General features: G+C 49.0%; 1 protein-coding gene across 3 annotated transcripts in view; it reads right to left on the bottom strand.

Annotated features, from left to right (window-relative positions):
- SLC1A7 (solute carrier family 1 member 7) overlaps positions 1-15266 on the bottom strand; it is a 45705-nt gene that overhangs the window by 28523 nt on the left and 1916 nt on the right. For all 3 annotated transcript variants that reach the window (XM_059689546.1, XM_059689548.1, XM_059689547.1), the window contains exon 2: positions 11601-11680. In XM_059689546.1, coding sequence (XP_059545529.1) covers positions 11601-11680 — 80 coding nt within the window. The remainder of the gene's footprint in view (positions 1-11600; positions 11681-15266) is intronic.

Below are 15266 nucleotides of genomic sequence, written 5' to 3'. Positions count from 1 at the left end.
TGGTGCCTACACCCCCCAGGGCTCTGGCCTAGGTCAGATGAGACCCTCCCCAGTGCAGGATCTTGCAGTTCTCCCCAGAGAACAGAACAGGAGCTTTTTCAAAACCTCACTCCCTCCCCAGACTGAGGTATGTTCCCAGCCCACCCCAAGTTGAACATCTGTTCAGGATGCTATGGGGTTCCAGAACTGAATGAGGTGAGTTTGTGGTCCTCAAGGAGCTCTGTCCAGCGGGTTAAGAGATAACACAAAACCCTGGGTCATGCTGGGACTGAGAGAGGCCAGGGGTAGAGTGTAGCCCAGGTGGGGAATCAGGGTAGGCTTCTTAGAGGAGGTGACTGCTGGATGGGCCTTGAAGGATGAGTAGGAACTCTATCTGGAAGGGGGAAAGAGCATGGGAGTCTGTGAGGGGTGATAAAACCTGGGATTTTGTCAGAGTCACCAGGCTAATGGTCTGACCCCCCACCCCCTGCAGCCCACAGCTGGGCCATGTTTTCCTTCTTGATGAGTAAGGCAGTCAGCTGACTGGGAAAGAGGGCCAAAGACAGATCCCAGGGCCCCATCAGAGAGATCAGCAGAGTTCTGCTAGGAACAGATGCCCATGGCTTGAGGGGCAGAGTCTAGAAGCACAGGCTGCCCACCTCCTGCCTCTTTTCCACTCACTGTTGGTCCCAGGCAGCCTGGGGCAGCTGCCCCCTGCACACTGGCTCCCAAACCAGACTTTGACGGCTGCTTGGCCCAGGACCAGCTCCAATAAGTTAGGACGTGGGTGTTTGGGAGTTTTCTGCCAAACTAGAGTTCCTCAGGAAGGGGGAGAAGGGAGTGTTGGGTTTCTTTGGCCAAATATGATTTCCTGATTCTAAGAAAAATCAGTTTAGCATTCTCATAAGAAATAGAAAGGAAAACAATATAGACACAGGAACACACATGCGTACATAGACACACACACCATACACACATGTAAAGACACACCATGCATCCACACATAAACCCACACACGCACTTGGATTTCTTTGTTAAGAGATAGAGCTTACAAAACATTCTGCCATGTTCAGCCTCAGTGAATCACAAACACATGGATTCAGTTTTCCTTGAATGATGCCTGGTTTAAGAAAGTGAAGAATGACGGGAGAGGAGGGTTTGGCAAAAAGCAAGTGGAGAATTGGAGGCCCTAGTTGGATCCAGATGCTGACTTGACCCACCCCTAGTTCCCTGTGTCACCCTGGTCTGGGGATGTGTGAAAACAAGGCTCCGTTGACTTCCAAGGATTAGATGTGAACTCCAGCCTCAGTGGGGTTATAATGGGTCACACACACACACACACACACACACACACACACACACACACACAAGCACCTGTCTGTAAACTTGCAGATGGCATTGTGTCTGTTTGGTGGCTGAGGCTAAGGCTGTGGCAAATGACAGAACTTGAGGTGAATCTAAAATCCTGGGGCACAGTGATGCCCTAACAGTGTACCCGGCAGCATCTAGATATCTAGTGAAGGCGAAGGGGCTTTTCAAACTGGGTTCCAGCCCTGAGTGGAAGAGTGAACAGGATCACGAAGATGAGGGTGCAGCAGGACAAATCTTATGACATCATTTTAAATGAAAAAGACAAAAGGAGCAAATAGCCTTATTTTTGCAGAAGCAACAGTAAGTATTCCCTCAAAACATAAAGGAACAGAGAGTTGCCCATACTCTTTGGGTTAAAATTAAAAGGAAAAGGGACCCTAACCGGTTTGACTCCGTGGATAGAGTGTCAACCCATGCATGAACTGAAGAGTCTCAGATTCGATTCCAGTCAAGAGCATGTAACTTGGTTGCGAGTTCAAAACCCAGTAAGGGGTGTGCGGAAGGCAGCTGATCGATGTTTCTCTCTCATTGATGGTTCAAACTCTCTATCCTTCTCCCTTCCTCTCTATAAAAATCAATAAAAATATTTTAAAAAAGAAATTAAAAAAATAAAAGGGCTCAGTGGTATTACTGGGCGAAAGTGGGAAAGAAAGGCTCCCAGGCCCCATAGACTTGACTTTTCAAACGCAAGAAGGTGTTATTAGCATGGGACCCGTCCGCAGTGGGGCACAGAGAAGACAACTGAGAGTGGCAAACCACCCAGCACCCATCCAAGCGCCTCCCGTGGGAGAGGGACCCTAGTTCAAGGGCATGACATGCTGTTGCAGGTCCAACCATCAGGCTGTTAGCTCCTATGCCGATGTAATGAGAGGCAGAATTTTCTAAATTTTGTCTGAGGCTCCTATATTTGTAGTTAGAGACAGCAAGTCTCCTTGAAGCTGATTTTGTTTTTAGAAGAATTTTACAAATGGCAACTGTAAGCTAAGAGGGCACTCATTGTGCAGGGAAAGGGGGAGACTTAGTGATTTGGTGGAAGTGCCCCGCCTGGAGCCCTTAAGACCTGCAGAGTTATAGGAAGGTGCCTCAATTCGCCAGAGGGGCTCAGGGGTCTTCTGAGAGAAAAGAGATGAAGATCCCAACCCTTGGCCCCTCTGATTTGAAGTTAGGGTCCAGGTATACCAAGGTCTCTGGGCACTAAAGGTCCCCAGGGCTAACCTATGAGCAGGAAAAAGGGACGCAGGGCTCAATCTCAAGGAACTAAGCTCAGGGCATGACTAAGGATTGAGCGCTTTGGGATCTAGGAGCCAGAGCAGGGCATCCCTGTGGCTTGATTAGGAATGTGCACCAGCCGAAGCAGTCGGCATACCCTTACAGGCCATGATGGCAAAAAACCCAAACAGCCTGTTCAGAGCCTGGAATCACAATGGCTGCAGGGAAATACTCACGCCTTGAGAGGCAGGTAGGGACTGGCGCTGGGTTGGTGCCACGCAAACCCACCTCCCACGGTACGCTCACTTGGGGCATAGCTCCGAATGGAAGAGCTCCTGCCACCTTTTCTCTCTTTCCACAGCATTTGTCGTAACTGAAGTCACTTGGGTTAAATGCACATATGGTGGGACTCTACCAGGTGGGACCCCAGAAATTCACTGAAAATGGCAAACCTGGGGTCACGTTGGTTATACAATTAAATGAGTTTTCCTGCCAGGAAACGGATTTAACCAGTGGGTTCCCGAGTAGTGTGACCCTATAGGGATGCTCTGGCCTGAGGCTGTGCGCATCTGTGTTCTTGGCCATTTACTTATCTCTGTGATCAATTGGCATTTGGTTTCTTTGGTCTCAGAGGACAGGCGTGACCAGCTCAGAGGCTCAGACAAGGTAGAACTTCTGAACCGGTCAGCTGAGGACCACACCTGGGCCTGGCGCATTCACTGCTAAGAATGATAAAACAAAGGGGAAATGATAACAGTGGCAGAATTAGGGTTGTGTGATAATAGGATTCCCCCCTCCACCTCCCTCCGCCTCACCGTTCCCCAAAATGTTTCTGCTTTGCTTACATAATGTTTTAAAGTACAAAATATCTTTAAAAGATAACTCCTAACATCCTCAGTTCAAGTGCTAGTCGTGAAACTTCCCCAAATTCCACTTCCACTGCTCTTTAGTCACTTAATAAGCATTTATTAGGCACCTACTATGTACCAGACCCTGTGATGTCCCTGTGAAAGAGAAAAATTGATATTCTCCGGAATTCTTTTCATGCTAAGGGAGTTATCCTCATTCACAAGAAATTCCTGGATGAGCCATTTGGTCAGAGCTGAGACCCCCCCCCCCACACACACACACCCCACTCACCCCAGGGAAAAAGGGCACGAGTGGAGGTGACTTTTGAAAGACAAGGAGGACAGGATTTCTGGATTTTCTTGGAATGGCAGTAGAGAGAAGGAAGGTGCAGGGAGAGAGAGCAAGGTGGACAAACCCTAAGGTGACCCCCAGTGATCCACACCCTTGTATAAGTCCCCTCCCTGAGTGTGAGTGCTTCTAATAGCTTAAGGCAAAGGTGAGGGATGTCACTCCTGTGACTACGTTATATAAGACTTTGTCTTAGAAGACGAGAGAGTGAGGGCTCGTACTCCTGCCTTGATGAAGCAGAGAGCCACATTGGGAACTATCTTTGGAGAGGGCAGAAGGCAGTGCTCTAACAATTTCCCCCTAAGGAGAGTTAAACCTTTGTGGGGGAAAAATGACATTTCTGAGCCTCAGACCCCTGCATCCCTGAACCCTGCTTCCTTTGCCTTCAACTGGTCTATGATCCATCCATCTACCCATCACCCACAGTTCCCTCAGCCCCTGCTCCAGCCAGCCCAGGGCTGGGCAGCATGGTCCCCATGGGGCAACCGCCCTGGTGCAGAGACTGTCACTCAGGGCTGAACAAAACCACCAAAGATGCTTTGAAAATTCAGATGCCAGGCCCCATGCCGGGCTCACTGAGCCAGACTGCCAAGAGGCCCAAGCAGGGGTTGGTTTTAGAAGTTCCACAAGTGAACAAAATAAACCGATGAACAGAGTGGATCCAGAGACATGGAAGCCTGGAAGAGAGTGGGGAATCTCAGAAGGAAGATGGGGGGAGGGTTGGGTGGGTGGGTGGGAAGCAATCAACTAGGAACCTTGTATGCAAATATGCATGGCCCATGGCCACAGATAATGCGGGGATGAGAGTCTGGGGGGGGGCGGGTCGGGGCGGGCTGGAGAGGGTCAATGGGGGGAAATGGGGGACATATGTAATACTTTCAACAACAAAAAATTATTTAAAAAAAAGAAGTACAGATTGGTAGTCACAAAATAGTCACGGGGTATTAAGTCCAGCAGAGGGAATATAGTGAGTAAAATTGTAATAACTATGAATGGTGCCAGGTGGGTACTAGAAATACCAGGGGGAACACTTCGTAAAGTATATGATGGTCTAATCATTATGCTGTACACCTGAAACTAATAAATACAAAATAATGTTGAATGTAAAAAGTAAATAAATAATAAGTAAATAAAAGTTCCACAAGTGTTCTAATGGTTAAGAAAAAAGCAAAACCCTGATGTCTTGGGCTCAGGCCTTTGGCTGGAGCGACCGAGCCTGGCGTGAGGGCTGCTGCCCCCAGTCCCCAGGGCTCCCGGCTGGAACCTGGAACCAGGGCTGTCTGCGGTGCAATTGCTCCGAGGCAGTGGGAGGACACACCATTTGCTTCTAGTTCCAATAACCTGCAAGCCTGGGCCCCAGATCCTGATGCGCGTGACACTAAATGCTCTACCCTCTTCCAGGAGGACCTGCCACCCTTCCCTTTGCCAAGCCCCTGGAGCAGGCTGGCACCTCACTGGTCCCCACCCATGCCAGACTTTTCTGCCTCCACACTTTTGCCCATGCTGTTCCTCCTTCCACGAATGCCCACTTCTCCTCTCAGCCAAGGCCCACTCCATGTTCAAGACCCAGCTCAAGGTTCCGTCTGCGAAATCCTCCCGGCTCTTCGTCATTGATACATATGGACAATGACCTGTCTCCACTGTTGATGCTGCAGGTAACCCTGGGTGCCCTCGGTGTTGTTAGTGAACCGAATTTGCAGTCACAACTGGCATGCCACCTTATGGAGTGCTGACACCGTTGTTTGTACAGTAATGACATAGACACAAACCAGTATTCATTCCTACCTGGACTAGCCACTCGTGGCGCTACAAAAAGGACTGCCCCTGCAGAGGGGTAGGACCAGTCGCCATCACCCCTCCATGTACATCACTGTACACGGCGGGGTCAGGTTCATATTCCCCTGTGTCCTTCGCACTAACCTCTACCTGGTGGTCCGTGTAACGACTTTTGCAGGAGACAGAAACCTAATACACAAGCAGAGGGAGATGAAAAGGTGTAAAGAAGTATGGGCGGTGCTGGTGGAGGCTGATGCGAGGGATGAAAAGATCCTGTGCCTGCCTTGGAGGGTCCCACCATCTGGCAGGGAGACAGCCGCAGAGACACTTTGTTCCAGAGGAAGGACGCCCGGGGGGAGGGAGGGGGGGCCAGCTGGCCTCGCCGGAGCCCAGTTCAGTCACTCTTCCCACAGTCTGGCACATTCCGGCTCCTGGGCCTCTTTTCTCTACAATCTGCTGCAAACCGGCACCTGGCCGGAGCCCCACCTCAGACAGGCACGCCGCAGGCCGGCTGAGGGCAACCTTCCCCTAGCCAGCTGTGGCTCCTAAGCCACCATGAGGGCGAGCGCTGAGCAGACAGCACAGGCGGGTGTGGCTGAGAATCTGCAAGAGGCTCCGGGGGAAGAACAGGAGCTTTGGGGTCACTCACCAGAAATGTGAACCCAACCAAGGCCCTTCCCATCTGAGTCGCGGTGACCTGACCTGTAAAATGGGAGAGCACCCCCTCCCTGGCAGGGTTTTCCTGAGAATGAAATCGGAGAATGTACTCAGAACACCCAGCAAGGCTCCTGATCCACTACGGGTGTCACATGTTTCTCTGACTTATTAAAGCTTCCCCAGGCTCCTCCAAGGCCCAGATGAGATGTTTCAGGAAACCCCCTCCCTCTGCTTCCACTCTCTGCAGGCAGTGCCTGTGGGCGACCTCCTCCTCTGTGCTTTGACTTAGCACCACGGCTCGTCACTTCCTCTGGAAAGTCTATCTTCACTCAGGCACACGTGGGTGCTCCCTCAACGCTGATAACCTGCGTGATCCTGCACACCCGTGTTCGTGGCAGCCTTTGCAGGGCATGGACCAGGTGCCCTGCATCTCCACATAACACACCACAGACAGCCCTGGTCTCCTGGGTTCCAGCCGGGAGCCCCTGGGGACTGAAGAGCCGCAGCCCTCGCGCCAGGCTCTTTGGCTTCAGCCAGAAGGCCTGAGCCCAAGACATCAGGGTTTGGCTTTTCTCTTAACCGTTTGAACACTTGTGGAACTTTTAAAACCAACCCCTGCTTGGGCCCCTTGGCAGTCTGGCTCAGTGAGCCCGGCATGGGGCCTGGCATCTGAATTTTCAAAGCATCGTTGGTGGTTTTGCTCAGCCCTGAGTGACAGTCCCCGCACCAGGGCGGTTGCCCCATGGGGACCATGCTGCCCAGCCCTGGGCTGGCTGGAGCAGGAGCTGAGGGAACTGTGGGCGATGGGTGGATGGATGGATCACAGACCAGTTGAAGGTAAAGGAAGCAGGGTTCAGGGACGCGGGGGACTGAGGCTCAGAAATGTGTCATTTTTCCCTAAGAAGTTTTAGCTCTCCTTAGGAGGAAAATGTTAAAGCACTGCTTTTTTTTCAATGACACGGTTGCTCTGCACCAGCCCAAACTGTATAATAAACAAACGGAATGTATGAACACACACTGGCTTTTCTCAAGTTAATGCCACATTGCATTTCCAGCCACGAGAAAGCACGTGGGTCTGGTGGAAAGAGAGATCAGGCCCCCGAGAGCCCGATTCAAACAGCTGGATGGGCCCCTAGTCACTGGGTAAACCGGGTAAACTGTGGCCCAGGTGAGGCGTGTCCCAGCCAAGGCCGCAGGACGGTTTGTGGTGCAAGCAGGCCTAGGACCTAGACCCTGACTTGCTGACTTCAGGATCTCTCTTTAAGTTAAATGACTTGTCCCGGGTCACACAGCTAGGAAAGGGCAGGGCCAGGGTGGGAACCCAATTCTGTCTGACTCTAGGGTCCACATGGAGAGTAGGAGGCAGGAAGGGTGGTCAACGGTGAAGGGTGATTAAGTGCCTAATAAGAGTCCTGCACCTTATTTTGTAATACAACTGGAAAGAAGGGGTAGGGGGTGTCCTGTGCTTCCTCCATTAACTTATTCAGCCATCACGTAACTGACTATTTCATCAGTCTCCCTCACAGCCTGTGAGCTCCTCAGGGACCAAACCTCCTTCATCTCTGTAGCTGCAGCGCCCAGTACAGGGCCCAGTGCCCAGAAAGCACAATGCATAATTGTTGAATGGTTTCATTAATTCACTTGACAAGTATTAAGGAGGACCTACTGTGTGCCAGGCGTTTGGCTAGGTCCAGAGTGAAGCCTCAACTGAATGTTGTCTCTCCTTTACAGGGTTTATGGTCCAGTGAGAGATAAAGAAACCAGTCAACTGAATACGTGTAAAATAACAATGTCTAATGAGTGCTGTGCGGAAAATACGGGGAGGAAGATCTCTATGGGGGAGGTTGTGTTGAGACCTGACTCCAGGTCTCAACACTGGAGAGATATTAAAGCCATGCGGACAGATTAGAAAAAGCCGAAGAAATGGCAACATTTAGAGGTCGAGTAGAAGGCGAGAAACTGGGATGGAGGGGCAGAGAGCAAGCAAAGAGCCAGGAGAGTGTCAGGCCATAGGGAAGAGTATTGCAGGAGGAAGAGAGTGATCAGGGGCTGTGTTAAGTGTATGGACCGCTGGGGAGAGCTCATGTAAAGCAAGTGGCCCAGCAGCATGGAGGCCACTGGAAATTTGACAGACTCGCTGACTCAGCGAATGACCCGGAGGATGCTTAAAGAGGAGACAACAACCAGCATGGGTTGAGGAGTCTGGGATAGCTCGTGGAGGGAGGTGGCATTTCAGCAGAGCCTTGAAGAATGAGTCTTGAGAGACCTGAATGCTGCCAGCAAGACGCTGAACAAGGCTCCCCTGGGGGTAACCGAAGGTACCGTTAATTGGCCTCTGGAACTGGGGAGCATTATGTCCATGACACTACAGGGAAAGGGGGAGGAGCTGTCTTATTCCTCAATAGCAGGGAGGCTGTGGGGCAGGGAGGCTGATGACCCTGCTCAGGGGACAGAGCCCATCACACCCCCCTGCCGGGAGCCGGTCCATCCTTGCTGTTTCAAGGGACCTGGCATATATGGCATATGGTTCTTAATATGTTTGCTCACCTTCTTGGCGCTGTGTTTTAACCAAGGTCACCTCTCCGAGAAAGGTTGAATCCGCAGGTAGGGATTTCCCCCTGAAGTTAGGGAGGGAATAAAACCCCTCAACTAAGTGCCAGGCGGGTAATTAATCCCTTTAACTACGAACAATCATGCTTAAACTACATAATCTTTTCTCCCTGGAATGGAGATAAGAAACGCCCTAACCTTTGTAATAGAAATTGACAGGATTAAAATCAACTGGTATAAATACGGATGTAACAAGACAATAAAGAGCAGAGCCTCTCTGGAGATCAAGACCAGAACTTGGCTGGAGATCCTGGCTAGGCTGCTGATCAACTGAACGCTGTCTCCGAGTCTTTCCCTCTTCGCCGACTCCGTCCACACCTTTGGGGACCACTGGACCCGCTGGGGCTGTACCCCGGCATCTGGCGCCCGAACAGGGACCCCTAAGTAAGCGCCCCGCACTCGGGACGGATCGGACTCCACCGTAGGAAGAGGGTGGATAGTCTTCGCCGACTCCGTCCACACCTTTGGGAATGCCTGGAACAGGATTCCCTTAGGTAAGCCCCCCCCCTCATTGAGAACCCCACACTCGGGACGGATCAGACTCCACTGTAGGAAGAGGGTGGATAGTCTTCGCCGACTCCGTCCACACCTTTGGGAACCCCTGGAACAGGATTCCCTTAGGTAAGCCCCCCCCCCCCCTTGAAAACCCCCACGCTCGGGACGGATAGGACTCCACCAGGGTGCTACAGACCCCCCTATAGAGGATAAATAGGGTAAGAAGGTGGATAGTACAGAACTTAGATTAAGAAGATGTGCCATACTGAGTCTAAAGAAAAAAGACTCCGTATTGATCTTTTAACACATATGCTTGCTAGCAGAGGAGTTAAGGTTACTCCCAGTCAGACAGAACGTTTTATACAAGAAGTATGTCCATGCTTTTCTGAGGAAGGAAAGGTGCCGGAAAGGTAAATGTAGAGGCATGGGAGAAGGTAGGCCCAAGGAGCCTTATCCTTAACCCCACTGCAGCCTTTCCACCCCGGGAAAGTGCAGGATTGGCAAGCTCTCCCTGGGGTGATAGATCATGACTCAGGTAATAGCGGAAAGCGCCAATCCGTCTCTTAAAATGGATATAAAAGAGCATTTGAGGTTTTTCTTTTTAATGCCTGCTTTTAAAAAATAAAAAAGGGGGAATTTGCCGGGAGCCGGTCCATCCTTGCTGTTTCAAGGGACCTGGCATATATGGCATATGGTTCTTAATATGTTTGCTCACCTTCTTGGCGCTGTGTTTTAACCAAGGTCACCTCTCCGAGAAAGGTTGAATCCGCAGGTAGGGATTTCCCCCTGAAGTTAGGGAGGGAATAAAACCCCTCAACTAAGTGCCAGGCGGGTAATTAATCCCTTTAACTACGAACAATCATGCTTAAACTACATAATCTTTTCTCCCTGGAATGGAGATAAGAAACGCCCTAACCTTTGTAATAGAGATTGATAGGATTGAATCAACTGGTATAAATACAGTTGTAACAAGACAGAAAGACTCAGAACTCAGGAGACAGAATTCAGAAGACAGAACCTACACGGAGCCTAGAGACAGAAGAACTTCGCTGGCGAGAGCATGCCAGAGGATCCTGGAGAGGGACTGGCCTCGGAGCCTAGAGACAGAGCCTAGCAGGAGAACATGGCAAGGGATCCTGGACTGAACCTGACTACAGAGATTGGCAGGAGAACCTGACTGGAACCTGGACACTGAACCTGACTGGAGAGCCTGGACAGAACCTGGCTGGAGAACCTAGCGAGGGAACATGGCTACAGAACCTCGCTGGAGATCCGAAGCAGAACCTCTCTGGAGATCCGGGCTAGAGATCCTGGCTAGGCTGCTGATCAACTGAACACTGTCTCCGTGTCCTTCCTTCTTCTCCGACTCCGTCTACGCCTTTGGGAACCCCTGGACCCGCTGGGGTCGGACCCCGGCACCCCCCAGGACTCAGAGGCTCATCTGATTCCCTCCCTGCAGAGAAGTCCTGGGAAGTGAGGACTCCAAACACATGGCCTCAGAGCACAGAGCTCTTCGATACTAAATGGAGCAGCCAGCTCGCTACACATGTGGAAAAGAAAGGGGCAGGGCCTTACTCAGGGTCACCCAGCACACCAGCGAGAGGGGCCAGGTGATCTCAGTGATTCTCTGTGTCCCTCGCTCTTGCGGGTGAAGTCTGAATTCTGTAGCCTGGCATTCAAGGTCTTTCATGATTGAGCAAGAAGCCCCCTTCCAACTTCATCTTCCCCGCCCTCCCTCCCTCACACTCTGGGACCCAGCCCCCTGAACAGTTAGCACATGCAAATATATAACCTCATAGAGTCCTCACAATCACGCTTGGGAGTAGGTGTCATTTTTCATTTTACAGATGAGGAAACTGAGGCTCAGAGAAGTTTAACAACCTGTCCAAGGTTACACAGCCAGTTCAGTGCACAGCTGAGCTAGGATATCACCCTGGGAGAGTCTCCAATGCCATCTCCCTCCCCCCCCCCCCCCACACACACCTTGCTGCTTTCACCATAAAGAACCCCTCCTCTGGGAAGCAATCCCTGAGCCCCCGAGCTACCTTGGAGTCAGGTCTCATCTGATAACTCCCAATCACTTGTTACGGTCCATTGGATGGGACTGAAATAACTGGGGCCACTGGACGACTTAGACTCCAGCAGCCTGTGCCACAGACTCCTCCCATGAAGGCCCCACAATCACACGGCTCCCAGGCCCACAGGTGCAGTCCAGTCATTCACAGCAGGAGCAGGGAACCAACAGAACCAACAGAATCCTCTCCCCTCCCTACCCAGACCTCCCGGCCAAACGCCTTGGCCCTCACCTGGAGACCACCAGCGGTAGGATCAGCATCTTCAACATCCTCATCAGGAGCTCCCCAGGAAACTGGAAGTAACTAATTTCCTGAAAACACAGCAAGAGCTGAGGTTATAGCCGGCGCTGCAGATGTCACAGTTGCTCAGTTCTTTTTTTCTTTTTAATTGTTTTATTGCTTAGAGTATTACATATGTCTCCTTTTCCCCCCCGCCCTTGACAGTCCCCTAGCCTCCCCTACCCCCCAGTGTCTTATGTCCATTGGTTATGCTTATATGCATGCATACAAGCCCTTCGGTTGATCTCTTACCCCACGCCCCACCCCCCAACCCTCCCCAGTTGCTCAGTTCTTTATCATCTTCAAAGCACTGTTTCATTCGCACTCTCCTGTCTACAACGGGCACAGCAGAGTCCGTGGAGGACGCATGGGCTGTCGAGCCAAACAGACTTGTCCCCTGCCCCCTCCTAACTAGCTGTGTGGCCGTAAGCGAGCTGCTTGGAGTTTTTCTTATCGGTGACCCAAGAGTAATAACCACTTCATAGGGTCACTGGGAGGCTGAAATGAGAGGATGCACATGAAGCATTGGGCAGAGTGCCTGACTGAGAGTAAATGTTCAGTAATCACAGTAAATAATAGCTCTCCCCCACCTCTGCCCCATTCACTGCCTATCACGCTACAAATCGGTCTCATGGCGTAGATGTTAGGAGGCACAAGGGCTGGGCTGCATGCTGCTCACACATTCATTCCACACCTACTGTGCCGGGCATCGCACTGGGTACCCACAAATGAAATAGGCACAGTTTTCGCCCTGAAGTTCTCCGTTTAGTTTATGAGGACACTGACTCAGAAACAGACCATGGCATTCTTGAGTCAGTTTCTCATTCAGTGTTGGGTCCATCGTCTGCCTCCCCACACAGCGCCCCTCTCAGCACGTCTCACATTTAAGATGCTGAAAGAGAACTGGATTGAATTGGTGAGACGCCACTCAGTATAAAGAGCCCTACTGGAGAGAGTTCTATGCTGGGCTTTCCTCCTGGGCTGCTGGTTCCAGCCTATCTATGCGGCTGGCGTCAGGGGCCTAAATTCTTGCCCCATCAGCTGTCTCCAGATCCTGTGACCAGATGCTGACAACTGAATGGGAGGGGACTACTGAGCCCAGTAAAATTTGAATTTCAGATAAACAACTAACGTTTGTTTTTTTACTTATACTAAATATTGCTTATCTGAAATTCAAATGTAACTGGGTATGCTGTTTTCAAATTTAATTTAGTTCAGTTTCGCTGTTTCTGGCAACCTAGTTTGAGGCCACTTTCATCAAAGGGTGAAGTTGTGGTAAAGGCTGGTACATCCAAATTAAAGTTTTGTACTTGAAACTTTTTTTAAAGGCCAAACATAACACTTGGTTAATGGTCTGCTGATTTGAAAAGCTCCAAATCCTAGAATTTTGGTGCCGAGAAGGGTTTTTTAAAGATCTTTCAGTCCAGCTGACTCATTTTATACTTGAGGAAGCTGAGCCAGGACAGGGAGGTGACTTGCTTCACAGAGTGAGTTAGCATCAGTGAGAACCTGAAATCAGGCCTCCCGTTCTGCTACCATTTCCAATGCACAGAAATTCTACTTTTAAAAATATACCCATCATGGCTGTGTATGTTTAATTAATTTTAACCAATGTGTCTATTCTTTAATTTAAGTAGCACTATAATGATAAAAAGGCAGCCCCTTCCTCATCCATCTCTATCCCAACCTAACTTCCCAGGATTGAACACCCTCAACTCCTTTAGATGTTTTCCTTAGTATTGTTATTTCTAAATAATACAGTTATAATACTATTTCTAGATATATTTTTTGACATCTATTAACTTCCCTTTTTGACATCTGCCATGAAGACTTATTCCCTTTTCCTCCTACCATTTCACCATTATATCACAATTTTTGGTTAAATTAATAGTCAAGGTTTAATTAATAGTCACTATTGAGCCAAGTAATATGCTAGAACCTTCTTTGTACAACCTTTCTTGTATGACCTAAGTTTCCTGCAGTTAATAATTGACTAATTTTTCATTTGTTTTCTGTGAACCACTCACTAATTTCTTCCAAGTGCTTCAACATTTCTTTAAAAAGTCCAAACAAGCCCTAACTGGTTTGGCTCGGTGGATAGAGCGTTGGCCTGCAGACTGAAGGGTCCCAGGTTCAATTCCAGTCAAGGGCATGTACCTTGGTTGTGGGCACATCCCCAGTAGGGGGTGTGCAGGAGGCAGCTGATCGATGTTACTGACTCTTTATCCCTCTCCCTTCCTCTCTGTGAAAAATCAATGATATATATATATAAAGTCCGAACAACTGAAACAAAACACAATAAAAAATAAAAAGGCCCAACAAGAGTATTTTCCGGTTACTCAAGCACATCCACTCCCTTTGTGCCCTTCAAGAGCTCTCCATCTCCCTATTCCCGTTTGGGCAGATTGCTCTCTAGGCCTCGCCTTCGCTGTCATTCTGGGACTTTCTCCTGCGTATTGTCCCCTCTTTCCTGGATTTCTTGTCTTCTTCGTTTACTTCCTTGTTTTGCGGGAACATCTCCTTTGGTAGCTTTCTCAGTAAGAGTGAATGGGAGAGAAACTTCGGAGTCCTTATATAAGTAAAAATGCCTTTATTCTACCTTTACCCCTGATAGTAGTTTGGCCATATATAAGATCCTTAGTTTAAAAGCATTTCCCCTCCAAGGAGATTTGACTTGGGATGGTGAACACACAATATGATATCCAGATGATGTATTATAGAATTGCAACCTGAAACATATATGATTTTATTAACTAATACCACCCCAATAAATTCATTAAAAATAAATAAATAAAATAATTTCCCCTTCAAATTTCAAAGGCACTTACATTTTGCCTTTTAGATTCCAGTGTTGCTGAAGAAGTTTGGAGCTACTCTTTCTTTCTATTCTCTACATGAGACTTGTTTTATTCCCACAGAACCATTTAAGGATCATCTGTTTATCTCCAATTTTCTGTAATTTTTAAAGTGATAAACTATGGTATGAGGTTTTCCTCTTTCTTTTTAAAAAATTCATACTAGTAGTGTATGCATACCTATCATTTTTTTTCTTTTTAACAGGTTTCTGTAATCTTGACAATACCTTTTTATTTTAGGTACACTTTCTTCTTGTGAAATATTACCTTTCAAACCTTCTTGTGTTCTCTGTGAATTTTGTCTCCCCTTTTTCTCTTAGTGCTCTCTAAAACTCTCAGAGAGTTGGATATTGGGCATTCTAATTTTCTTTATCTGTTTCCATCTCTTTTTGTTTTACTTTCTGGAAGATTTCTGCAACTTTATCCCAGCTATTGACCTTTTAATCCTGGCTCATCTATTTTTAATTTCCAAAAGCTCTTTCTTGTTCTTGGATTGTTTTTTCTTTTTGCATCCCACTCCATTTTATAGTCACTATATCTTCTCTCATATCTTCAAAGAGCTTAAGAAAAGATTTAGCCCTGGCCCGGGGGGTGGGGCAGGGGGGGGGTCTCAGTGGTTGGAGCATTGTCGTCCCACACACCGAAAGGTTGCAGGTTTTATTCCTACTCAGGGCACATGCCTAGGCTGCAGGTTGGACACCTGGTCATGGGGTGTGCGGGAGACAGGCAACTGATCAATGTTTCTCTCCCATATCAATGTTTC

Source organism: Myotis daubentonii, chromosome 3 (assembly GCF_963259705.1).
Source record: "Myotis daubentonii chromosome 3, mMyoDau2.1, whole genome shotgun sequence".
NCBI lineage: Eukaryota > Metazoa > Chordata > Mammalia > Chiroptera > Vespertilionidae > Myotis > Myotis daubentonii.
Note: the sequence above shows the minus strand (reverse complement) of the source record. Positions and strands in the feature narration are given on the sequence as shown.